This window comes from Fundulus heteroclitus, chromosome 24 (genome assembly GCF_011125445.2).
Source record: "Fundulus heteroclitus isolate FHET01 chromosome 24, MU-UCD_Fhet_4.1, whole genome shotgun sequence".
Lineage (NCBI taxonomy): Eukaryota > Metazoa > Chordata > Actinopteri > Cyprinodontiformes > Fundulidae > Fundulus > Fundulus heteroclitus.
In genome coordinates, this window is record NC_046384.1 from 22,110,499 (window position 1) to 22,136,992 (window position 26,494).

The 26,494-nt window shown below is 44.9% G+C and overlaps 2 protein-coding genes and 2 non-coding genes across 5 annotated transcripts in view; 3 read left to right on the forward strand and 1 right to left on the reverse strand.

Annotated features, from left to right (window-relative positions):
• The window catches only part of LOC105936497 (cyclic nucleotide-gated cation channel alpha-3), a 55,823-nt gene extending 52,767 nt beyond the window's left edge, over nt 1-3,056 (forward strand). Inside the window, exons 7-8 of the mRNA XM_036128535.1 lie at nt 129-235; nt 322-3,056. Coding sequence (XP_035984428.1) covers nt 129-235; nt 322-1,676 — 1,462 coding nt within the window. The 3' untranslated portion in view covers nt 1,677-3,056. The remainder of the gene's footprint in view (nt 1-128; nt 236-321) is intronic.
• A 3,539-nt stretch (nt 3,057-6,595) lies between these two features.
• LOC105936525 (ubiquitin-protein ligase E3A) lies at nt 6,596-17,265 on the reverse strand. Of its 2 annotated transcripts, none has more exons than XM_036128447.1 (11): nt 16,957-17,265; nt 16,336-16,380; nt 15,336-15,640; nt 14,004-15,259; nt 13,783-13,927; nt 10,645-10,850; nt 10,397-10,561; nt 10,002-10,157; nt 9,848-9,921; nt 8,838-8,979; nt 6,596-8,723 (listed from the first exon to the last, which is right to left on the reverse strand). In XM_036128447.1, the coding sequence occupies exons 1-11, from the start codon at nt 17,031-17,033 to the stop codon at nt 8,586-8,588; spliced, it is 2,709 nt and encodes a 902-aa protein (XP_035984340.1). In that variant the 5' UTR covers nt 17,034-17,265; the 3' UTR covers nt 6,596-8,585. The 2 variants fall into 2 exon arrangements, with proteins under 2 accessions (XP_035984340.1, XP_012732881.2); XM_012877427.3 differs by having other exon boundaries at nt 6,596-8,720; nt 8,830-8,979.
• A 3,484-nt stretch (nt 17,266-20,749) lies between these two features.
• trnat-agu lies at nt 20,750-20,823 on the forward strand. The gene has a single exon. It is a non-coding gene; the product is annotated as a tRNA-Thr (tRNA).
• A 1,252-nt stretch (nt 20,824-22,075) lies between these two features.
• Nucleotides 22,076-22,149, forward strand: trnat-agu. Its single transcript has one exon. It is a non-coding gene; the product is annotated as a tRNA-Thr (tRNA).
• Nucleotides 22,150-26,494: the final 4,345 nt, after the last annotated feature.

Below are 26,494 nucleotides of genomic sequence, written 5' to 3' on the forward strand. Positions count from 1 at the left end.
AGTCGCATCTCTGATACGTCACATCAATGGCAGCGATTCCAGATGGATGTGTGGAGCTGGGAGGAACTACATCCTTCTGGTCCGGTTATTACTTTTCTTGACCTCGTGATGATTGTTCTTCCCCGTAGATCATGCTTTAATGAGCTACAGTATGCTAACACAACACTGTGGATGGTTTTGGACTACATATCAGATCTCATCTATTACATGGACACCTTTGTGAGAGCCAGGACAGGCAAGCAAAAACAGTATTATTTCTGTCAGCTTTTCTTTCCACAGAGTACACTTTTCAAAGTTGGTAATATTCTGATATGCCAACAGGTTATCTGGAGCAAGGACTGCTTGTGAAGGATGCAAAGCTTCTGAAAGAGAAGTATGTGAAGACACGACAGTTTAAGTTTGACGTCATATCCATCATTCCCACTGACTTTGTGTTCCTCAAAATTGGAGTAAACAACCCAGAGTGGAGGTTTAACCGTCTCTTCAGGCTTGCTCGACTTTTTGAGTTCTTTGATCGGACTGAAACGCGAACTAATTTTCCAAACATCTTCCGAATTGCAAATCTGGTGCTTTACATCATCATCATCATACACTGGAATGCTTGTCTCTACTTTGCTGTCTCCAAGATACTTGGTTTTGGTTCAGACACCTGGGTATATCCGAACCTAAACAATCCTATAAATGCTCGTCTGGCCAGACAGTACATCTACTGTTTCTACTGGTCCACCCTCACTTTGACAACTATTGGTGAGACTCCACCTCCAGTCCGAGACATAGAATACTTTTTTGTTGTAGCTGACTTTCTCACCGGGGTTCTGATCTTTGCAACAATTGTAGGCAATGTTGGTGCCATGATTTCCAACATGAATGCTGCACGGGTAGAGTTTCAAGCCAAGATTGACTCTATCAAGCAGTACATGCAGTTTCGGAAGGTCACGAAAGACCTGGAGGCGAGGGTGGTGAAGTGGTTTGACTACCTGTGGACAGAGGGGAAGTCCTGTGATGAGAAGCTGGTCCTAAAGAATCTACCCGACAAACTAAAGGCTGAGATTGCCATCAACGTACATCTGGAGACCTTGAGAAAAGTCCGCATCTTTCAAGACTGTGAAGCAGGTTTGCTTGTGGAGTTGGTTCTGAAGCTTCAACCTCAGGTCTTCAGCCCTGGTGACTATATCTGTAAAAAGGGTGACATTGGCAGGGAAATGTACATAATCAAAGAAGGAAAGCTTGCTGTCGTGGCAGATGACGGTGTGACCCAGTTTGTTGTCCTCAGTGATGGTGCGTATTTTGGAGAAATCAGTATCCTTGGGATAAAGGGCAGCAAAGCGGGAAATCGGAGAACAGCCAACATCCGAAGCGTTGGCTACTCGGATCTGTTTGCTCTTTCCAAAGATGATCTAATGGAGGCACTCGTTGAGTATCCTGATGCTAAATATGCTCTGGAGGACAAGGGAAGGGCCATTCTGATGAAAGATAATCTCATAGACGAGTCCCTTGTAGCTGCTGTTGATGCCAAGGATTTGGAGGACAAAGTCAACCAGGTTGAAGGCAGTGTAGAAATCATGACAAACAAACTTCAAAAGCTTTGGAATCAATATGAATCATCTCAGCGTAAACTCAAGCAGCGGCTCACTAATTTGTCAAATCAGGTCAGAAGCCTCAGGGTTGATGAGTAAAGCTTGCTGAGGACCGATAATGCCCAGAGGTAGTGAGGACCTTATATCTTTAGGGCTATAGCACTTTTATACTCACCAAATGGAACAGTTGGACAGTGTCTCTACTCAATATTCCCATAATAAAATAAGGTTGTGTTGAAAGTTGTCCGTTGTGTCTTTCCAGTAGGGTTCAAAAGGAGGAGCTCAATATGTTCTGCTCAAAGACTCCCAGTAGACTCAAAGGCTTCCATGAAGGGATGAATCCATGTTAAATGTCTAACACCAAAGAGAGCAATGAGATGGTTCCCAGAGCAAAGGTTTTCTTTCAGATCTGCCTCAGCAAGAAAATAACTTTGTATTTTGTGTTATTTCGACTGTTGGGACTGCAGCTGAAATCAGATATTTACATACCCTATATAAGAACGTAATCTGATTTTCCACACCGTCTGATGTTAAAGCAGGCTAAACTCTTCCTGTTTTCTGTCAGCTAGGATTAGCAAGTTACAGACCCCGACACACCAGCGAGGTCAAGGTGCCGGGGGTACGCTACATTAGTGACAAAACCAGTGTAACTGGACCAGGTTTGCAGCCCTCCTTGCTCAATTTTGCCAATTAATGTTCCCTGGCACTCTGATCAGGACTTTGTGATTGCCAATTCAAAACAGACTTTGTTGTCCTTAAGCCACTTTGTAACTAATCTGATATGCTGAGGAACATTGTCAATTCAATTTGTAAGAACAATTTGTGTCCGAGTTTTAACTTCTTGTTGTTTTAAGACGTTTCTGTATTTCCATATTCTTTCTTTCTCACAAAGCCATCTATTTTCTGAACCGTTTAGGATTGTGTTACTGGGCTGGAAGCTTCCCTCTTTTTCCTTCTATTGTAACGACGATCATTATGGTGATCATTTATGTCTCCAAAAACTAAAGCCTTTGTCCCAGAGTGAACTAATTGTAATATGGCTTGTTATGTTTCTTTGGAGTGATCACTTCTTCCTCTCTGACTGGCCTTGTAGACCATGGTAATATGTGACTCATTTCACCAACACCTTCAGCAGCAAATTTACAATGTCTCTGCCTTTTGTAATGAAGTTTATTCTCATATTTCACACCGATATCAGTCTCCTTCCTGAACAGTATGATGGCTGGACATTCCCATGTTGTTGACACTAGTAAATAATTAGTTGAACAGAAACCTACCTACCTGGAGATTGGACCAAAGTATGATTTATTTTATTTTCTCTAGGATGTCTCAGAATGAAGCCGTGTTTGAGACCTTGCCCTAAAGTACATCTGAATGTACTCGACTTAACTAGTTGTGATTTAATCTATAAGAAGCTCATAAAGGCATGAAATCATCATCAATCACCTTTCCTAAACTGTTTAGATGCATAATAATCTGTGTAATTTGAAGAAAGGTATCAATATTCTGGCGTTTAGCAACGAGAAATGTTTTTATAATCCTAACTGAACTAAAAGAGGAAAAGCTTAATCAATTTTAAAGCTTAATACAGTGAGGGGAAAAAACAGTGTTGTCTCTTACAATCTATAAAATTAAGTTTAAATATGGCTACAAAACCATGGAGTGGTAAATTGCTATCTGGATAACGTTTGAATTCCTGTTCAATACTGCCATCTAGTGGGGTTTTAAATAAGGCCAACACCAAATGGTTGGCGTTTGGCAGGAACAATGAATAATTGCTCAAAGAGAACTGCCAGTAGATTTTAACATAAGAAAACAAGAACTTACATCTGATCAGTACCCAGTGTCAGATAAATTCCATGGTGGAGGACAGGTAGTTTATTTGCAAAGAACTGTTACTAGGAAAGCATGGGCATGAATGACAATGTTATCAATTTGGGGATTTTCTTTATGATTTTGAGCCATTTATCATTTTTAGTGAAGTGCCCTACATGCAACATGCTGCGTGTGGCTGTAGGGGACCCTGCATATTACCCAGAACACACCAGCCCCTCTGCCAAACATAATGGAGGCAGAATCATGCTGTGGGCACGTTTTTCTTCAGCAGCAACATTTAAGCTCAAACATACATGCTGGACATACAATTAGAATATCATCAAGTTTGTGTTTTTTGCAGTGATTCCATTCAGAAAGTGAAACTTGTATATTATATTATCTCTTCGTTTTGATTATTAGAACTGACAACTAAGAGTAAGAACAATCGCGGGGAGGAAATGAGCTTTGGACTGCTGTGCCAAATTCGGACAGCCTTTAAGTCTGAAGTCATTGTATAATGCATGTGGATGATGAAGCGAGTCAAAACCAGGCTTACAGCCTTCTGAAAGTGAACTACACGGGGTTCATAGGCAAAACTAGCCTCCCATGCATCCCATGAGATGCATGGGAGGAAGCATACAGGCTCCTTTTCCTACCTCCTTCCTTACTGACTGCACTATTCGGACAGCACTGATCATGGCGACCGCTGACGCACTTCCGCTTTTACTAAATAGTCCTTGTGCTATAAGGGTATTCAGATTGAGCCCAGTACCAAAAAAAAAAAAAGAATTTCCAGAAATGTTGGCCTACTGAAAAGTATTAACACGTAAAGTATGAGCATGTACAGCACTCAGTATTTAGTTGGAGCTCCTTTTCCCTGGATTACTGCAGCAATGTGGCGAGGCATGGAGTCCATCAGTCTGTGCCGCTGCTCAGACGTCATTAGAGCCCAGGTTGCTCTGATAGTGGCCTCCAGCTCTTCTGCATTGGTAGGTCTGATGTAACACATCTTCCTCTTCACAATACCCCATAGATGTTCTATAGGGTTAAGATCAGGAGAGTTTGCAGGCCAACTAAGAACAGGGACACCATGGTCCTTAAAGCAGGTGCTGGTTAGCTTGGGCTCTGTGTGCCGGTGCCAAGTCCTGTTGGCACATGAAATCTGCATCTCCATAAAGTTGGTCAGCAGCAGGGAGCATGAAGTGCTCTAAAACTTCCTGGTAGATGGCTGAGTTAACCTTGGTCCTCAGAAAACACAGAGGACCAACACCAGCAGATGACATGGTGCCCCAAACCATCACTGACTGTGGAAACTTTCCACTGGACCTCAGCAACGTGGATTCTGTGCCTCTCCTCTCTTCCTCCAGACTCTGGGACCTTGATTTCCAAAAGAAATGCAAAATTGACTTTCACCAGAGAACCTAACTTTGGACCACTCAGCAGCAGTCCAGACCTTTTTGTCTTTAGCCCAGGAGAGACGCTTCTGCTGCTGTCTCTTGTTCCAGAGTGGCTTGAGACCAAGACAGCGACAGCTGAAACCACGTCTAGCATACATCTGTGCACAGTGATTCTTGAAGCTCTGACTCCAGCTCTGATCTCCCCCACATTTATGAACAGGTTTTGTTTCACAACCCTCTCTGGGGTGCAGTCATGCCTGTTACTTGTACACTTGTTTCTACCACATCTTTCCTTCTCTTCACCTCTTTATTAATGTGCCTGGACACAGAGCTCTGTGAACAGCCAGTAATGATCTTGTGCGTCTTATCCTACTTATGCAAGGTGTCAACAGTCTTTAGGACAACTGTCCAGTCAGCAGTCTCCCCGTGATTGTGTTGCCTACAGAAAATAAAATGGAAGTGTTTCACCATAATGACCGTTGTTACGTTACGTTTGAATGAAAAACCAGGAAGCCTGCAAGCTTGAGATCACTATGCAAACTGTGAAGTACGCGAGTGGCAGCATCATGTACTGGCTCGCCACTCAAAGGCATCCAGAGGCCAGAAAATGATGTCGAGATATTGAAGAAAATTCCTACGATATTAGTCAGGAAGGAAAAGCCTGGACACAAATGGGTCGCCAGCACCTTAATTACAACTACTACTTTTGAAAAGCTAAACTGTTTGGGAGAAATCATTTTAACTGCATGACTTTGATCAAGTAGCTAGGGAACATGTGGATACAACAAAAAAATCTATCTTTCTTAGTTGTCAAATAAAAATAATTTAATAGAACTTGAACAGAAAATGTTTCCTCTGATTTAACGCCAGTGAGGAAATAAGTCGTTTTTTTGTGTACTTGACAGTTGGAACCAGATTTTCAACTGACTCCAACAGTAAAAGTAAAATTAGGGCTTTTAAAGATGAAAGGGTTCATTTTCCGAGGTGGAAAGATAAAAAACAAGAAGCAGGGCCACAAGTATGAATGCTACTTTCTGTAATACAAACAGCTTTATGATGATACTCACGACTAAGTGGAGCCTGAATCTGTAAAGAAGTAACACAGAAAGTTCTAGCAAGTCCAGTCCTATTAACTTCTCTTAAGTCATTGTGACAAAGTGAACTTGTGTTATTCAGATGAGTCGACACTTCACTGCTGCTCAGGAACATCTGTGGAAGGGCCAAAGCTTTAGGAACACCAGCGTCATACCCATAGTGGACAGAACGCACCGACCCAAACCGAGAGCTACTGCTCTCATCTCCTCTAACATCTTATGATGATGGTCATGCTCAGGCTGTTCCACCTCAGACCAGCGCTCAGCATGCTAGTGGCAGCAGCACCTGCAGCCACAATGTTTGCAACGTTAAGATGTACAATTACGATGAAAATTATTCATACCCCTGCCATATTTAGGTTTCAATTATGTTAATATAAAAAAAATTCACCCTCCTCTTAGATTTAGGTTTTAGAGGTGATAAGATTCATGCTAAACGTTCAAGGACCAAGTCCAAAGTGGGGATGTAACCATTTCATTGCTCCGCCAACGGCGCCAGGAGGAGCCAAATATTTAGCCGTATTCACGTCGATGGTTACAGGGGAGCGTAGAGAGGTGGGAGGCACGACTGTCCACCGTTAGTGGGGGTGCAGGTATACATCTGAACCGGTGTGTGTGTAAGAAGTCAATGCCTTGATGTGAGGCTGGTGTGACGGGTCAGCAATCAGTGCCAGCTCGGCAGATCCTTCCACTGCTTGGTCAAATATAACAGTTTCTTTTTCATAGTTCCTTTTATTGTTTCTGCCTGGTCTGTATGCAAACAAAATGACATTTACATTCATAGTAATCTTTCATGGTTTATAAGGAAGTGGCCCATATCATGTTTAGATGTTGCATTTCCCACAGCTTCCATCAGAGACCCAGGTAGAAGTGTGAACGCCTCGCCCCACTGAACCAGCAGAGCCGTCATGGAGCTGCCTGAGACCAGGTGACTGCTGGTCAGCAAACCGCTGCTAGGGATCAGGGCGGTGCTGAGCTGACACGCTGCTGACTTAAGGTCAGAGAACCTCAGACCAGAGAAGCCAAACTTTTGAGATGCATGGCGAGCGGTAGCAGTGCACTGGACCTCCTTGACTCCGCCTGAGGAGAAGGTTCCAGATCTACGGCTGCACTGGGAGCCTCCGCACTCTTCATCACTCAACCAAAGGTGGACGAGACACAGCCCAGTTTTTACCCAACTGAAAAAACTGACTAAATGAATACAGAGATCGACATACACTGTAGGAAATGAGCCGCGGACCTTCCTTCCTTCCTGTCTGACATTAAATCACATTAAACCGGTTGTGTTTTAGGAACCATCAGGACCACCGTAACATTGATAGCAAAAAGAGAAACGCTTGTAGAAGAAGCGTCATGAAGAAAGCACTTCATGTGGGAATATGGAAGCAACATCACCAAGTTAGTGACAGAGTGGCATGAGGACAACAGTGTCCTGATCTCAGTCCCAGAGAACATTAGTGGGCAGAGCTAAAAAGGTCCATCAACAAGGGGACTAGAAATACGACCCGGTTCTGTCAGGAGGAACGGGCCAAATCCCTGCAAACTGTTGGCAGAAGCTTGTGGAAGGAGAGCCAAAGTATTTAACCACAGTTCAACGGGCGATGCTACCTAATACTGAGGGCATGGATGGAAACGTGTGAATGGACTTATTATAACACTTAGTGAGCAGAAATAAAATCTATATAACCCTATCTAACCTAAAACAGCCAGTTCAGTTTGATTTAATGTCCCAAATAATCAAACAGGTTTACTTTACAGTGTATGGAAACACCTGGTTTCACCTGCAGGTTGGCACATAGAGGAGAACGTCCTCTTTAGTCCGCATGTGGAGCTGTACGATGGAGCGCTGCAGATTACACCGCACTCATGTGTGTGTGTGTGTGTGTATATATATATATATATTATACACACACACACACACACTGCTTTTATTTGGAGTTAACACAGGAAGACAAGGAAATGAAATGCTCCAAACAATCATGGCAACCTGTAGCCCAAAAAAATAAAAAATAAAGCAAACATTCTGAAAATGTCTAAGTGCACTTTATACAGCTGGGATCTGACGAGATTAGATTCTAACACGTGGCGTATCCTCCCCCACCATAGAAGCAGGAACAAATGGGCAGAAAGCAAAGTGAACAGTAATTTAGATGATGTGGCGTTTTGGAGCGTAGGGCGGTCATTTTCCCGATGCTTACCTTGATGTGAACTGTGTTTAAGCAACAGTAGAGTGGAATGGTCATTGTGGAGTAAAGCTTCAATCATCTCTTAGCATGGTTTGGTTCTATGCGTGTTGTTTTTATTGACTAGAGACGGTCCCACAGTGACCCCCCTCCCCCCCCCGTTTCTCATATTAGGGAAGCTAGCACAACAGGCGGCCATCAGATAACCCATTTGAAGGTGAAAATAAATAAGGAAAAGCATCCTCTCTGTACATGGAAAAACCAAAGGAGGCTGCAGCACATTCACACACTGTGGATGTGAGAGTGGGAAGTTCAGGAGGCCTCTGTGCTTACACTGACTGGTGGAAGATGATGCAGGCACAGCTGCAGATCTACTAGAGTGCTCGGTTAGAACCATCTGTCCTGGCCTTATCAATGACTAGTTTCACCTCCTGGTCTGCGTTCTGTCACCGTTTGGGTTGGCTCTGATAAAAGGAGGGGCTGGGCTGGGGCTTCATGGGCTTTCTGAGAAGGAGTCCGTTAGTTGCTGGGGCTCAGAGCATGCCAAAGCCTTTGGCATAGGTGATGGCTTTCAGCAGTCTCTCCCTCAGCTTGTCCTTGTTGGTGTATTCTGGCAGCAGCAGCACGTTGAAGCACGTGTGGGACGTGGGTAACCTGCCGACACAACACGCACAGATGGGCGTGGCTGACACAACGACAGATTCTCTACAGGATGTTTCATCTAAAGGTGCTGGGACGCTGCACAGGCCGGCCTGCTGCTCACCTGTCTGGTCTGTGTCTCCGGCCGTTCTTGGCTATGATCATCTTCAGCTTGCCAAGCCCCCCCACAGGCGCTCTGTCAGTGCCGGTGGTGAACTGAAGGAAGAGGCGCTTCTGCTCCTCGCTGAACGAATGCAACGTCTCCCAGAACTCCCTGCAAGGACAGGAGACACGCCCCACAGTCAGTCAGACGCAGCCCTGCATCACAAAACCAACGCTGCAGCCACGGCGGGACCACGCCTCTTCATCCGCTTCTCTTTACGAGCTCTTCTTCAAACTACTTCTGCATGTAGACTCTAGCTTCTATGGAGCCACTCAAACTCTGGCTTTACATCGCTGTCCATGTAGCACCAGGCTGGAGGGCATGGAGGGGCACAGAGGGCACAGAGGACCCCCCCCCCCACATTCCTTTATGTAAAACTTTCACCTTCCATTGTCAAACACAATTAAAACAATATAAGCATTAAGGACAGCCTGCAGCAGCCCGACGCTGCAGGAAGGAAGGAAGGAAGGAAGGAAGGAAGGAAGGAAGGAAGGAAGGAAGGAAGGAAGGAAGGAAGACAAAGTAGGAAAAATGAAGGAAGATCACAAGGAAGCAAGCACAAAAGGAAGGAAAGACATGAGGAAGGAAGGAAGGAAGGAAGGAAGGAAGGAAGGAAGGAAGGAAGGAAAGAATGGACTTAAAGGAAAGAAGGAAGAACAAAAGAAGGAAGGACTCAATGAATAAATGGAAAGAGGAAACGAATGAGAGGATGAATTAATTAAGGAAAAAGAAGTTAGGAGCACAAGGAAGATGAAAGAAGAGGAACAAATGAAGGATGCAGCAGAAATGATTGAGGTAGAGAAGGGAAGGAATGGGGGGAGGGTGGTTAAAGGAAAGATGGACACAGGGATGATGAAGGACCCAAAGAAAGAACGTCAGAGCACTGAGACAATGGACCAGGGAAGAAAGAGTGAAAACAAAGCTGACTTTCTTCTATGCACTGTGATCCAGACCTTGAGGACCAAGGCGGGTTCCTTACTTGATAATCCGTGAATCTTTGTTATAGCCGCCGTCGTACTCCGTGGTTTCCTCCAGTGCTTGAAAGTCCAGGTTCTGGAGGGAGAGAGACGAGCTAGAACCCCGCTTGTTCTACACAAATCAAACCAGATGTGGTGGACGGCTGCAGATCTCACCCTGCTCCCACAGATCAGCAGCTCGATCTCCTCCGGTCTGAACAGGTACTTGAGCGGCGACTCGTTGGTGACCATGTGGAAGCCTCTCCTGAACGCCTTGAACTGCTTCTCCACGCTCTTGTTTAGAATATATTCAGAATACAGCGCAACAAAGTCCTGCAGAAACACACAGCACCAGCGTTGGTTAAAGGTTTCACACTGTGACTCAGAACTCCATCCATCACAAGCAGTGCCTTGCTAAAGGGCTCATTTCTCGTAGCCTGCCTCAGCTCCACTGTGCTTTGTTGGCAATTTAATCAACATTTTATCGGACATTTCAGGACAAAGGGTTCTGCACTACTTTTAACGGAGAACAGGAAGTGCAGCAGAACCGCGTCGGCGTCAGGCGGGCTCACCTTTCGGTTCTCGTTGGTCACTGGAATCTTCTCCCCGTTTTCCCTCAAATCGTACATGAGTCGGTTCCCAAAGGGGTCTGTCTGGGAGATCTGGAAGGTGATCATCATGTCCTCCTCCACGCTGCCCTCGTACTCCAGCAGCTCCTTCAGACTCTGGTGCAAAACCTTGAGGAAGAAGAGGGAAGCTGAGAAACCAGGAGGCCAGCTTCACTGCCTGCTGCTGGAGCTGCTCCTGAAGCAGAGCTTACTGGGTTAGCGTCGGCCAAGTCCCGGAAGGTTCCCTTCTTGCCCATCAGCTTCCTGTAGACCACCATGGGGAAGTGGACGTCCAGGATACAGTTGTTGTAGATGGCCAAGCCCAGCACGATGCCAATCAGAGTGTACTGGCCCTCGTTCTCAAACGACGACGAGTTGAACCAGAACAGCCGGGTGTGCTCGTCGTAGGTGAACATGCCTGAGAGGAGGGGAGGAGATCATTCCTGGTTCCTTCCTCCACAGCTGCAGCCCGCAGCATCATGCTGCAGCCTGCAGTGTGATGCTGCGGCCCACAGCATGATGCTGCCACCACCGTGTTAGGCAGATTACCAGACTCTCTGGATGTTAAAGGCTCATCTGTTCTGGGTCTCTGTCACACCAAGTAGCGCTGAACAAAGCCCTGCTATGCTCCATCATGAACACCAACCAGCTGTTAACAGGCTTTGACAGCGTCCCTTTTAACTAGAACCTCCAGGTTCCACGTATTAGAACATTAGTAACGCCTGTTCATTCATTTCTTTAATTAAATAAACATAATTAGGCAAGTATTCATTTTACATTTCACAGCTCCCATCTTAAGGCGATCGTGGGGGAGAGTGGGCGGGGCCAACACTGCTAAACACTAGCTGATTGGTCTGCAGTCGAGTTGCTGGGCAGGTTAGCCAGCTCCACTTGTGGCGTAAAAACTTTTCATTGTCTGTAGCACAGAAAACCAAGGAATCTGTTAGGTTATACATATTTTAAAAAGTAAAAGAATTACATTTCATTTTAAACCTAATTAATTTTTTTTAATTAAGTTTAGGCACTTACATTTTTTATTATCAAATATATAACATATTTGTTAAGATCAACAGTAATAAATTAGCTCTTAAATGTCAGATGACAAATCTTAAGATTTGGGATTAAAATAAAAGAAAAAATGTAAAGGGACTTTACACAATGGCCTTTCAAAGGTCCGAGGTCAAAGCTAAATGGAAAGTGTGTTAGATATCTTAAAATACATTTTAGGTAAAGAATCCAGACACAGAGCTAAACTCCTTAGAGAAAAACTAAACTGGACTTAATTTAAAGACCGTTTTCCCTCCAGTGACTGTCACTATTAAACCATCAAAGTTCTTCCACCATTTAACACTTATCACACAGCATGAACTCCAGCTGAAATGTAACCCAAGCAGGACCCTGAAGCCGGAACCTGAAGCAGGACCAGCCACAGAAGAGTGATCTGTTGACGCCTGTCACACCAAACGCCTGCAGGCTGCTGGTTTAACTCCTTTTCAGAGTGAAAACCCCACAGTGCCAGCCAGGCTACCTAAAAACACGCGCTTTGAAGAGCCGCCTCCCTCCAGAACTTTGTTCTGAGCCCTTAAATCCAAACACGTTGCTGTATTTACTGGGATTTGATGCAGAACTAGGAGGTGGAACATCGTCTTTTCAGTCCTACACCAGGTTCTCCATTTAGGTCTGGACTTTGATTAGACCATTCTCACACATGAACACGTGTGAACCTAAACCCCAGTCTCAGAGTCTTCAACGGCCTCAAAGAGCTTGTCTTCCAGGATTTAGCTCCAGCGCCAAAGATAAGCATGCCCTCAGCATGATGCTGCCACCTCCATGTTTCACCATGAGGATGATATATTCAGGCAGCGTACGTTTTCTGCCACATGGAGGCCAAAAGGTCAATTTTGCTCCTCCTAGTCGACTTGTAGGTTGACCCTGTTCCACTAATGTTCTCCTACACGCCTCTCAGGTATTTGGAGAACACCTGGATCTAGAATGCAGAAAGAAAAATGTGCACAGGTGTCCTACGTCTGTGTTGTAGTGGCTGAGAGGTATGAGTCTCATACCCCGTTTTACTCTCATACTATGAGAGTAAAACGGGGCTGAATATATTAACACAATGAACTTTACACCAAAGTGTTGGTCCATCACATCAAATCCTAATAAATGAGATTACGGCTCGTCACTGTAACATGATAAAGGCCCGCTGGTGGGAATACGGCTGGAAGGCACCCCTTCTATTAAAGTAAGCTGTATATTGTAGGTAGGCGTGTAATGTATGAAAGCCTGGTGGCATAATGTGTTATCCTGTGGTTTATTCATCCACTGGAAAGCTGACTTCAGCCATCAGCCAGAGCTTCATGCCTGATGGTAGATCATGACGTTTCCTTCAGAAGCTTTTCTCTCCGTACGGTAAGGTTCCTTCTAACAAATCTCACAATGCAAAGTTCTGACCTCAATGCTTTTTCTGCCTCGTTTTAGATTCTGCACATTAGATGAATATCTGAAATAGATCACCTAGTAACAAATCGAGGTTCTTTTAGGCACATCAAGTGATCTGATATTTTGCTAGCTCATCTAAAGCAGAACCAGTTCCAGAACTTAGATCAGGTTTAAAACCCACATCTAAGAGGGTCCACAGGCAAAATGTTTCCTTTTTCAATAAGTGTGGATTTATCTGTGGCTTCTGTCAGAAATTCCTCCCAATACCCAATTTTCTGTTTTCCCTTCTTATCCAAACTTGGAATCTAAACAAATTCCAGAATTTTCCAGAACGTGTCAGAAGTCCTGCTAGTAAAAACACGAGTTTTATTTGAGGACGAGTTATTCCACATCCTGCGCTCCTGGATGTGTTGGTGAAAAGCAAAGCCTACTAGAGCCGTGGCGACTCCGTCTAGCTCCGCTCCAAAGCTTCTGGAGGCCGAGGAGAGCGTGTGTGATCGGCATCGTTACGAGGATTATCACGTTTCAAATTAAACGCTGTAAAGACTTCCTTATTTGGTGCAAAAAGACAGGTTTGCATCTGATATTTAAATAAAAGTCAATTGTATTGTGAATATTTTAAAAACTGCGTTTTGTGGTTAACAATCACTATCTACATGATTTAACTTTGACAAACCGGAGACTGTTGATGCTCTTTGTTCCCCGTTTGCTACGACTGGAGCTGTGGAGCGTGACAGACCGGAGCGGAGCAGGAAGTTGGACATGTTGGGCGTTTTGACTGAGAAGGGGTCTGCTGATGCTGCTGTTAACAGTAAAACAACAACGCGGGTGTAGGGAGGACGTGGAGTCTGTGGAGTCTGTGGAGTCTGGGCTCAGACACAAGCTGGAGGCCTCCTGCTGGGACTGCTTACCGATATCAGGGTTGAAGATCTCCTCCACCACCAGCTGGAAGAACTCTTTGGAAACGCCTCCTTCATCAACGCCTTGCTCTCCTTCAAACTCCACGTAGAGCTGCTTCTTCAGGTCGGCGGGGTTCTCCATGGCTATCATCTCCAGCTGCAGGGACAACAGAGAGAAGGGGTCTAACGGCGGCCAGAGAGCGGACGGAGCGGACAGACGGGCCGACACGTACCCTGACCAGGGCGTCGTCGATGATGTGGTCTCTGCGCACTTTGAGCCTCAGGTAGGGGTTGAGCTGCTGGCCCTGCACCAGGCTGTAGAGCACGGTGATGCGGCGCTCGCTGTACATGCGGATGCGGTTGTCGTAGTAGAGGCCCAGGTTCTTGGTGACGGCGTTCAGGACGAAGGGGCAGGTCATGAAGGAGAACTTGTTCTCAGTCTCCACCTTAAAGAAGGTGTAGTCCTTGTCCATTTCCAGCACCTCGTTCAACGGCTCGTTGACAAACTCCTCGAAGGGAATGAGGGGCCGCCTGCAGTCGTTGGTGCGGACCCCCAGCTCCGTCTCCAGGGGGTCCACCCGGGGCCCTTTCTTGTTGCGCCGCTCCTCGCCCAGCAGCTCCTGCAGGGTGAGCTCGCTGGACTCGGGGATGGGCTCCTCGTCCTCGTCTTCGTTGTTCTCAGTGTCCAGGTCGCCTCCCAGCACGTTTGCATAGTAAACAATCTTCAAGCACTTGGTGGCCGCCACCACGGCGTCGTCGTCGTTGACCAGGTTGCGGTTGCTGAAGTCGTTACTGATCACCTTGTAGGTGATGAGCTGCTGGAAGGTCTCCATCATGCGGCGGATCTGCTCGGCGCTGTAGTGGGACCACAGGCGCGTCAGCTTGGCCTGCGCCGCCAGCGGCAGCTTGCTCATGGCCTTGCAGAACTGCGGCAGGGCGATCTCCAGGTACTCCGGACTGTGCAGGTTGCTGTTCTCCATCACGATAACAAACAGGTTCAGGTAGTTGGGGTCTCTGGAGTACACGTTGTGGTACGTCAGGTCACACTCCACGTTAGGCGAGAGGTAGACGAGTGCATTCAGGAAGGCGGCCTCGATCTTCTCGTTGGACAGGAGGCGCTTGTAGACCCGCCGCACGGCTTCGATGTCCACTGAAACCTCGTCGGGGGCCAGCTTTTGGACGTCGTTCTCTCCTGAGGAGCCTTCCCCGAGCCGTGACGATGACGAGGAGGTGGGCGAGTCTTCCTCCATGGCTGTAGCCGAGCACGCCGCCGCTGCCTCCTTCTCGTCCTCATCCTTGTCCTCGTCCTTCCCTTGGAGGGACTTCAGCTCCTCCTTGGTGTGAGGTTTGGACCTGCGGAAGCTCTGCACCAGGCCTTCTGAGCTGGAGAAGACCCGACCTATTACCCGGATCAGAGGGGAGTAGTCCTCCTTCTCTCCACAGCTGTACAAGATCTCGTAGACCTTCTCCTCTGTCAAGTAGTTTATATCTGCAGACGCACACAAACATTCCACGGTGAAGGTTTTAGAAACCGGACCCCACCCGTCCGCCTCGCGGGAACTCACCTTTGAAGTTGTCTCTGACGGTGTTGACGTCTTTATGGTTCATCTTGCGGTTGCTGCAGGCCGAGTTGCTGCGGGTGCTGCTCTCCAGGTACGTGGACGCCGTGCCCTTCTTGGAGGGGTGTGGGTCACATAGCTTGGCGTTGACCTTGTAGAGCTCCAGAGCTTTGACCGCCGCCGCGTTGTTGTCCATGCGGCTGAATCCCACCGACGAGGCACACCACGAGTTGGAGCAAGACTCATTCCCACAGCCCTCCGTTAACTGGTGGTAATAGCGCTCTATTAGATGTTTGGCAGCTGCACGCTTCCTGCATTAGGAAGACAGAAAGCAGATGTTACAAACTAAAAGTATGAGGATTTGGTCTCCTGCAGTCAAAAGGGATCGGCGCCCTTTGGATTGCTCCACGGTATCAGTCAGGATCAGGTCAAAAGAAACCCCCACACAACACAACACACCTCTGAAAAGAGAAGGCAGCGCTTCACAGAGGGGAAACTATGAAATCAGGTCAGTACGAGAACCTGGATGATCCTCCATAACACAGAAGACAAGAGCAGAGGGACAAGCTGCAGTAACACTGTGGGACCTTGTTGACCTCCATAACACAGAAGACACCTAGTCCATACATCTGAGCTAATGTGTATGACTGCAGGACAGGAGCCTGTGATCCATAAACAACAGAAATGCTGAGCTAATTTCTATGGAGAATGTCTCATCAGAACAAACTCCTCCAAGTGGTAGCAGAACCAACACAGTAGTGGCAGCCTGGTGCCCTGGAGGGGGGGGGGGGGGGTACTTTTCTACAGGTGGAACCAAAGCTTTGATCAAGGTGGATGAGATTGTGAGCTAATTTAATAAACCTAAAACCTTCAGGCCTCTGGCAGAAAGCTAGAGACCAGCATCACGGTGAAAAGAAGCACACATCACCATCCACAGCAGATCCACTGTCTGAAGGTAACAACCAGGTAGTAAACAGGAATGAATGAGGAGGGCAGGTTTACTTACATCCGGCTTGCTTCTGGGTTTTCTATGTCAGGCTCCTCTTGTTCTCTGAATGAAAGGAGAGAAGAAGCAAAAAAGCATCAGAACCAGAGTAAAGAGCAGCTGTCCTAAGGGACTGATCATAGCAGCAGCGCCACACAAAGTCCCGCTGCAGGACCCAGATGCTCCCTGGGAGCCACAACCCAGGCACCAGAGCGGCTCCTGGAAGCCCGCTTCTCCGGCTCCACCGCCGCAGAGCCGCGGCGGAGAAGGGCTCCCCGCTGGGACGCAGTCTAGAGAAAACCTCGCTGCCATTGTCGGAGAAGTCAGTGAGACAAATGTCACGGACAGACTCTCTGGCGTTGACCCAGCAAGCTACTGTAGCACACCTTAGCGAGCCCGGCTGCCCTGGTTCTGGCTGCACCGCATGCAGAACCGTTCTGTCCGGTGGCCGCAAGAACCACAATCATTGTTAGCCGGTCAATGCTGGGAGAAAAGAGCTGCAGAGGGGCTGCAGGCACACAGCGACCAGCAGCGCCTAGCAGCGACCAGCAGCAAGTAGCAGCGAAAGCTAAGTGGCTAGCTAGCTAGCTAGCTAGCTCCTTCCGGTAGCCCCGGCCGGCTCTCTCCTCTCGGCTTCCTCACCTAGCAGCTCCTGTGGCGGGGCTGGTCTCGGCCTGTGGTGTCGCACACTCACAGTCCTCCTTCTCGTCGGAATTCATACGAGACTTTCTCCTCACTTGGTTGTTATCTGCTGCTGGTGGTGCGAGTCTCGGCCCTCCGCAGGCGGCGCAGACGACGGCGAACACGGCGCTTCTAAGGCCACTAGAGGGGCGACGAGGCTGTGCGCGTCCCGGGCTTCATTCACGGCCTTCTTCCTGCAGCTTCTATCCTCTGCCTCAGAGACGCGGCCATGTTGAGTTCGCCGTTAGCCAGTGTCCCACAATGCACCGCGCCCCGGCTTCATGACCTGCTGGCCTGGATCCCAGCTCCGGGAACCGGACTCGTCTGTGATGCCGGGAACCCCGCAGCACTGTTTCTCAACAGAATAATTAGATTATTTTCACTAATCCCGTTATTGTATTAATATCCATGTTAGATGACTCAATGGAACATAGTGGGAAATATCTGAAGTGATTTTTTAAACCCTTTTAACTCTGTTTCAATAATGCTTTGAAAACAGTTTCCTTATTTGGCATCAACAATGCACTGTTTATGGTATACTTTGTTATCAGTTAGTTTTAGTTTAGTCTACATGTAGTATTTCTTTCTATCTATCTGTCTATCATCTATCTATCTATCTATCTGTCTGTCTGTCTGTCTGTCTGTCTATAATGAAGGAAAAGTGAAGTGACAAACACAACATATTTTAAGTGGGATGAAAACGAGGAAACAAAGTACAATAAATTAATATTTGTTTGACGCAAACCCCTAAGAACATTTAAAGAGGTGCAATTGTACAGAGAAAACAGACCCATATGATCAGGACAAGTTTTGTTTTCCTGAGTAAGATTGATAAGGAGAAGCTTATCAACACCAAACATTCTCAGACTGCAGCACTTCGACATATTAGCTTTTCTTAAATTATTCTTGAATTGGATAGATGTGTAACAGGCAAGCTGTGCATTCATCTTACCCAGATGACAAAAATCACATGTGGGGTTCCCCAAGGGTCCATCCTGAGTTCCTCCTTTTCAATATCTACATGCTCCCTCTAGCTCAGATAATAAAAAACAACAATATCAGCTACCATAACTATGCAGACGACACACAGCTCTACATCACCATGTCACCAGGTGACTATGAACCAGTTCAGGCACTGAGTAAATGCCTAGAAGAAATCAATACATGGATGTACCAAAATTTTCTTCAACTGAATAAAAACAAAACAGAAGTAATAATATTTGGACCAATAGAGGAAAGATCAAAGGTTAGCACACAGCTTCAGTCGCTTCAGCTAAAAACCACTGATCAGGCCCGAAATCTGGGAGTAGTGATGGACTCAGACCTGAACCTCCAAAAGCATCTAAAGACAGTTACAAGGTCGGCTTTTTATCACCTGAGGAACATTTCTAGGATTAAAGGACTGGTGTCTCAGCAGGATCTGGAAAAACTAATCCATGCGTTTATATTTAGTAGAATTGATTACTGCAACGGTGTTTTCACAGGTCTGCCTAAAAAGTGGACCAGACAGCTGCAGCTGATCCAGAACGCTGCTGCCCGCGTCCTCACTAAGACTAAGAAAGTAGAGCACATAACCCCAGTTCTAAAGTCCTTACACTGGCTCCCTGTATCTCAGAGAATAGACTAAATAGACTAAATAGACTAAAATCCTTCTGTTAGTCTATAAATCCCTGAATTAGCACCTAAATACATCACAGACTTGTTATCAGGGCATCAACCCTCCAGACCACTAAGGTCTTCTGGCTCCAGCCTGCTCTGCAGAACCAGAACCAGAACCAGACATGGAGAAGCAGCATTTAGTTCCTATGCTCCACTTATCTGGAACAAACTTCCAGAAAACTGTAAAAGTGCTGAAAGCCTGAGTTCCTTTAAATCAGGATTAAAAACACATTTGTTTAGGATTGCCTTCGACTGTTCTAGTTGAACTGTTTTACTGAAATATAATTAGTTTACTTTGTATTCCAACTGTTTTTACTTGTTTGCTTTTAATTTTTATTTTCCCATGTTCTATTTAGTTTCTACATTATATTCCAACTTGCTTTTATTCTGTTTTATTTCCCTATATTTTAATCATGTAAAGCACTTTGCATGATCTCTGTACTGAAATGTGCTAAATACCTTGCCTACCCCCCCCCCCCCCATTATTAAAGATAATAGGGTTTTTCTGTATGGACATGAGTCTGTAAGTACCTCAATCTAAGCACCTGTAGGTGTTTGTGAAAGTGCACCTGTGTATGTAAGGTTTATCCATAACAATAGTGGATGTGAGGTGCCAAAGACGCCAAAGACCCGTCCCCCAGAGCACCGAGGCAGACGCCAGGCGAACCAAAACCTCAGATGCCCGAAGGGACCCCCAGAGCAAAGGTGCCGAAGAGGGGCCAACACCGGGAATGCTGCCTCCCCCATTGAGGGAAGAGCAGAGATGGGCCCCAAGAAACCCCCCAACAGCCACAACGCCGAAGCCCCCGGGAACCGCGGGGACGAGTCCGTGGGCTCAGCCAGCAGACAGCTGCACCGGAGCGAATCCAGCCATGGGTCCCAGGAACCTGAGGCCCAGGGGCACCCCCCCCCCCCCCCCCCCCCCCAAGATGGAGGGGCCCACAACCAAGCTGAGGGGGGCCCAGGCACCACAAAGTACCCACCAGGAGAGAGCTGGCAGGGCACCAGAGAGCCAAGGCGCCAGCCAACGGAGGAGAGCAGGATGAGGGGATGGTCTTCACAATTAATGGAAACCTGAGATGTTGTTCAAACCCAACCTGATAAATAGACCAACAGAAAGCCACGTACACAGTCACATCCACACGTTCCCACCCTAGTGCCCCTCCGACCATTCCTACCATAAAAAATATATAAACACAGTACGCGCACACATACTCACCATACACATCCTATATTCCCAAGTCCAGGCACCAGCATCCCAGAGGGTTTCCAGACCCAATACCCAGGAGGTGAACTATTTTCACTATTTTTTTCACAAACTTTTCCATGTCTCTTCAGGAGAATTTCATGAACAGTTGCCTTTAGATTGGTGGAGACGATGTGTTTTAAACACAATGATTATGATACAGTGCAGATCAGTTTCTAAGATTTCTGCAGCATATGAGCTGCAAGAAATGATGCTCAGGTTAAGTTTATGTTAACCTGAGCATCATTTCTCCCTTTTCTGGTGAATGATGCACGTTTATGGCTTACTGTTTTGAGATATTATTCTGCATTTGATATTTATAAATAACATTACATTATTTCACTTGAAAGGATACATATATGTTTATTTATGGTTTTTAATCAAAGGAGTGCCTGTCTGTCACAAAGGAAATCCTGTATTAAAAATTCAGCAGGTCCTATGGCTTCTGTTTCAATTTCAATGTGCAAATTACTACATGGAGGTCATTGAAATGTCTTTTAAGACTCTGGTACAAACTTTGTGCTTGCAACCCTTCACAAATTGGCACATGTTTGTCCAGAAACTTTGGTTTCCTTTATCAAGGCTTATTTCATACCTTTAAGTTTCTTTGAAATTCATGACAAAGAACTTGGTATTAGAAAGGTTTCCATACAAGCTGCTTTATCTTAGTAAGTCAAAGAACCTGGCTCTTGAGGAGAAAACTAATTTGGGTTCAACAATCAGCTTGATTTCTTGGTAGAAAGAGGAAATTTTTACCACTTGTGTTTGAAATATTTAAGGCCATGAGGAATGGATCTCTTTTCATGGGTCCCCTGAATTCTTGGAAACAGAATACTCACCAAATACTGAGGCGCTGTGGCTTAGTTGGTCAAAGTGCCTGTCTAGTAAACAGGAGATCCTGGGTTCAAATCCCAGCAGTGCCTCAGAAGGAGCCTACTTCTTCAATGTAGACAGTGAGCCATATTTCTTAGCAAAAGGGTTTGTGAGCTATATGGTGTTTTTAGCCTTAATGGAACTCCTGTGGTGGAGGAGTGGAAAATTGTGGCAGGCAAGAATCTCTTGTCGAAAATCCATTATCATGGTCGACTCAGACAAAACTCCAAACCAGGACTCCATCTGAATACCTCTATTGGCTAAGCACTCTTTAGCCAAAGTGGAATTGCGTCGATGGTCGCCATGATAGGTGCTGTCCAAATAATGCGGTCAGTAAGGTAGGAAAAAGGAGCCTGTAATCTTCCTCTCACGGCTAGTTTTGACTAGGAACCCCGCTACGTCAATTAACAGCGCCAAGCAGCCTTACAGTATTCCACAATCTTGGTGTGACATGACGTATTAGAACAGCCCCTTCACGGAAATTGGTGCTAATGTCCAGAGAGAAGATGTGGCGTACTTTGTAGTTCATTTTCACAAGAATGTTGTTCCAGATTTTACTGGCATCATACTGTACATGTGGGTTTCCGTCACGTAATGACGTCTGAGTTACAGGCTGTCCCGTATCGGCACAGCAGTCTGAAATTCCTTTCCTTTCCACGTTACACTGCTTACTGTTCACCTCGTGAAAGCTTACGGAACAGGAGCTAGGAGCAGGGGCAAGGCGCTATTATTAATTGTGTTTGGATGGACCCAAGGTTTCACCACATTTTCACCACAGAGAGACAGAAAATCCCATATCTGAGTTCCATGATGTTTATAAAGGATTTTCCACAGAGCTTTTATTCTCATTATTTGCAACTAAGATATGTGCAGTAGTACCTATGACTTGTGTTTCCATCTCAATGGGCAGTTTGGCTCAAATTACTACATGGAGGTCATTGAAATGTCTTTTAAGACTCTGGTACAAACTTTGTGCTTGCAACCCTTCACAAATTGGCACATGTTTGTCCAGAAACTTTGGTTTCCTTTATCAAGGCTTATTTCATACCTTTAAGTTTCTTTGAAATTCATGACAAAGAACTTGGTATTAGAAAGGTTTCCATACAAGCTGCTTTATCTTAGTAAGTCAAAGAACCTGGCTCTTGAGGAGAAAACTAATTTGGGTTCAACAATCAGCTTGATTTCTTGGTAGAAAGAGGAAATTTTTACCACTTGTGTTTGAAATATTTAAGGCCATGAGGAATGGATCTCTTTTCATGGGTCCCCTGAATTCTTGGAAACAGAATACTCACCAAATACTGAGGCGCTGTGGCTTAGTTGGTCAAAGTGCCTGTCTAGTAAACAGGAGATCCTGGGTTCAAATCCCAGCAGTGCCTCAGAAGGAGCCTACTTCTTCAATGTAGACAGTGAGCCATATTTCTTAGCAAAAGGGTTTGTGAGCTATATGGTGTTTTTAGCCTTAATGGAACTCCTGTGGTGGAGGAGTGGAAAATTGTGGCAGGCAAGAATCTCTTGTCAAAAATCCATTATCATGGTCGACTCAGACAAAACTCCAAACCAGGACTCCATCTGAATACCTCTATTGGCTAAGCACTCTTTAGCCAAAGTGGAATTGCGTCGATGGTCGCCATGATAGGTGCTGTCCAAATAATGCGGTCAGTAAGGTAGGAAAAAGGAGCCTGTAATCTTCCTCTCACAGCTAGTTTTGACTAGGAACCCCGCTACGTCAATTAACAGCGCCAAGCAGCTTTACAGTATTCCACAATCTTTGTGTGACATGACGTATTAGAACAGCCCCTTCACGGAAATTGGTGCTAATGTCCAGAGAGAAGATGTGGCGTACTTTGTAGTTCATTTTCACAAGAATGTTGTTCCAGATTTTACTGGCATCATACTGTACATGTGGGTTTCCGTCACGTAATGACGTCTGAGTTACAGGCTGTCCCGTATCGGCACAGCAGTCTGAAATTCCTTTCCTTTCCACGTTACACTGCTTACTGTTCACCTCGTGAAAGCTTACGGAACAGGAGCTAGGAGCAGGGGCAAGGCGCTATTATTAATTGTGTTTGGATGGACCCAAGGTTTCACCACATTTTCACCACAGAGAGACAGAAAATCCCATATCTGAGTTCCATGATGTTTATAAAGGATTTTCCACAGAGCTTTTATTCTCATTATTTGCAACTAAGATATGTGCAGTAGTACCTATGACTTGTGTTTCCATCTCAATGGGCAGTTTGGCTCAAATTACTACATGGAGGTCATTGAAATGTCTTTTAAGACTCTGGTACAAACTTTGTGCTTGCAACCCTTCACAAATTGGCACATGTTTGTCCAGAAACTTTGGTTTCCTTTATCAAGGCTTATTTCATACCTTTAAGTTTCTTTGAAATTCATGACAAAGAACTTGGTATTAAAAAGGTCGCCCTACAAGCTGCTTTATCTTAGTAAGTCAAAGAACCTGGCTCTTGAGGAGAAAACTAATTTGGGTTCAACAATCAGCTTGATTTCTTCAATTCAATTCAATTCAATTCAATTTTATTTATATAGCGCCAAATCATGAAACATGTCATCTCAAGGCACTTTACAAAGTCAAGTTCAATCATATTATACAGATTGGGTCAGATTATACAGATTGGTCAAAAATTTCCTATATAAGGAAACCAGTTGATTGCATCAAAGTCCCGACAAGCAGCATTCACTCCTGGGGAACCGTAGAGCCACAGGAAGAGTCATCTGCATTGTACATGGCTTTGCTGCAATCCCTCATACTGAGCAAGCATGAAGCGACAGTGGGAAGAAAAACCACCCATTAACGGGAAAAAAAACCTCCGGCAGAACCGGGCTCAGTATGAACGGTCATCTGCCTCGACCGACTGGGGTTACAGAAGACAGAACAGAGACACAACAAGAGAAACAAAAAAGCACAGAAGCACACATTGATCTAGTAATCTGTTCTACATTAGATGGTAGTAGCAGGTGAGCCGTCTTCTCTGGATGATGTCACAGTTAACAGAACGCCAGACCAGGTGTACCTACTATGAAGAGAAAAGAGAGAGAACAGAAAGTTAAAGCAGAAATGACAACACATAATGCATAATTGAAGAACAGTAGAACTCAATATAGTGAGAAAATTAGATCCTGATATACTCCAGTAACCTAAGCCTATAGCAGTAAAACTATAAAGGTAGCTGAGAGTAACATGAGTCACTAGTTATAATTTTTGTCAAAAAGAAAAGTTTTAAGCCTAGTCTTAAAAGTAGACAGGGTGTCTGCCTCACGGACCAAAACTGGGAGTTGGTTCCACAGGAGAGGAGCCTGATAGCTAAAGGATCTGCCTCCCATTCTACTTTTAGAGACTCTAGGAACCACCAGCAGACCTGCAGTCTGAGAGCGAAGTGCTCTGTTAGGAACATACGGGGTAATCAGAGCTCTGATATATGATGGAGCTTGATTATTAAGGGCTTTATACGTTAGAAGAAGAATTTTAAATTCTATTCTTGATTTAACAGGAAGCCAATGAAGGGAAGCTAAAATTGGAGAAATATGATCCCTCTTGTTGATTTTCATCAGAACTCTTGCTGCAGCATTTTGGATCAGCTGAAGGCTTTGAACTGCATTTTGTGGACTTCCTGATAGTAAAGAATTACAATAGTCCAGCCTTGAAGTAACAAATGCATGGACCAGTTTTTCAGCATCACTCCTGGACAGAATGTTTCTAATTTTGGCGATATTCCGGAGGTGAAAAAAGGAAACTCTGGAAACCTGTTTAATATGGGATTTAAATGACATGTCTTGGTCAAAAATAACACCAAGATTTTTTACTTTATTACCAGAGGCCAGGTTAATGCCACCCAGATTAAGTGATTGGTTAAGAAGTTTATTTTTTGAGGACTCTGGCCCAAAGATTAAAACTTCGGTCTTGTCAGAATTTAGATGCAGGAAATTTAAAGTCATCCAGCTTTTGATGTCATCAAGACATGACTGCAGTCGAAGTAATTGATTGGATTCATCAGGATTTATGGATAAATATAGCTGAGTATCATCAGCATAACAGTGGAAATTAATCCCATGCTGTCTGATAATTTTGCCTATCGGAAGCATATATATAGTAAAGAGAATTGGTCCAAGGACTGAACCCTGTGGTACTCCACAAGTGACCCTAGAGTTTGAGGAAGATTTATTATTAACATGAACAAATTGGAATCTGTCTGACAGATAAGATTTAAACCAGCCTAATGCTTTCCCCTTAATCCCTACAGTATGTTCAAGTCTTTGTAGGAGAATATTGTGATCAACTGTATCAAATGCAGCACTGAGATCTAACAGGACAAGTATAGACACAAGTCCATTATCTGAGGCCATGAGAATATCATTAGTGACCTTCACCAGAGCTGTTTCAGTGCTATGATGAGCTCTGAAGCCTGACTGAAACTCCTCAAGTAGGTCATTACTTTGTAAATGTTCACAAAGTTGATTAGCAACTACTTTCTCAAGAATTTTAGATAAGAAAAGAAGATTAGATATAGGTCTGTAATTTACTAACTCATCTTGATCAAGAGAAGGTTTCTTAAGTAAAGGTTTAATAACAGCTACTTTCAAAACCTGTGGTACATATCCATTTACTAAGGATAGATTAATCATGTCTAAAATAGTGCCACTGATCAAAGGGAATATGTCCTTAAACAACTTGGTTGGGATTGGGTCTAACATACAGGTAGAAGGTTTAGATGAAGCTAAAATTTTAGATAGCTCAGAAAGCTCTACTGCTTCTAAACAGTTCAAACACTGCGCAGATTCTAAAGATTCCTCCAATGCTGCCTCACTTACTGAGGACGAGGTAATCATGTTTGGGAGGATGCCAATTATTTTATTTTTAATGGCATCAATTTTATTTATGAAGAATCCCATAAAATCATTACTACTAAGAGCTAAGGGAATGGATGGATCAACAGAGCTGTGGCTCTGGGTAAGTTTGGCAACTGTACTAAAGAGAAATCTAGGATTATTTTTATTCTCTTCAATTAATGATGAAAAATATGCTACTCTAACTCTGCGGAGGGTCTTGTTATACAATAATAGTCTGTCCCTCCAGATTAAGTAGGATTCCTCTTGGTGTGTAGAGCGCCATTTTCTCTCCAATTTCCTAACATTGTGCTTCAAGGAACGCAGCTCTGAATTAAACCAAGGAGCCAGCTTCCTGTGAATAATCACCTTCTTTTTCAAGGGAGCTACATTGTCTAATGCAGAACGCAATGAGGAAGTTACATTGTTAGCAAAGGTATCGATTTGTGAATGGGAAGAAACAGCAATGCTGCCATCTACAGGGCATTTCTGCAATACTGAGGATATTAAGAAGGGGACAGACTCTTTAAGTTTTGATACAGCATTATCCGATAAAAATCTACTATAATGGAACCCTCTTTTGGGGGTGGAGAATTCAGTTAGATTAAACTCAAATGTTATTAAAAAATGATCAGACAGGACAGGGTTGTGAGAGAATACTGTTAATTCTTCACAATCAATGCCATATGTCAGAACAAGGTCTAAAGTATGGAGCCGAGAGTGCGTCGGTTTATGCACATTTTGAACAAAACCAATTGAATCTAGGATAGTTTTAAAGGCTACACTAAGGTTATCACATTCAGTGTCAACATGGATGTTAAAATCACCCACTATAATAACCTTATCAGTATTTAACACCAAATCAGATAAGAAATC

Excerpts from the sequence above, each read along its gene's own strand:
- LOC105936525 (XM_036128447.1), bottom strand. The coding sequence starts at position 17,033 with ATGAATTCCGACGAGAAGGAGGACTGTGAGTGTGCGACACCACAGGCC. Across the intron at positions 13,928-14,003 it reads TCGACGACGCCCTGGTCAGG|CTGGAGATGATAGCCATGGA; the intron begins GTACGTGTCGGC and ends TTGTCCCTGCAG. Across the intron at positions 8,724-8,837 it reads AGAACGGCCGGAGACACAGA|CAGGTTACCCACGTCCCACA; the intron begins CCAGACAGGTGA and ends GTGTTGTGTCGG.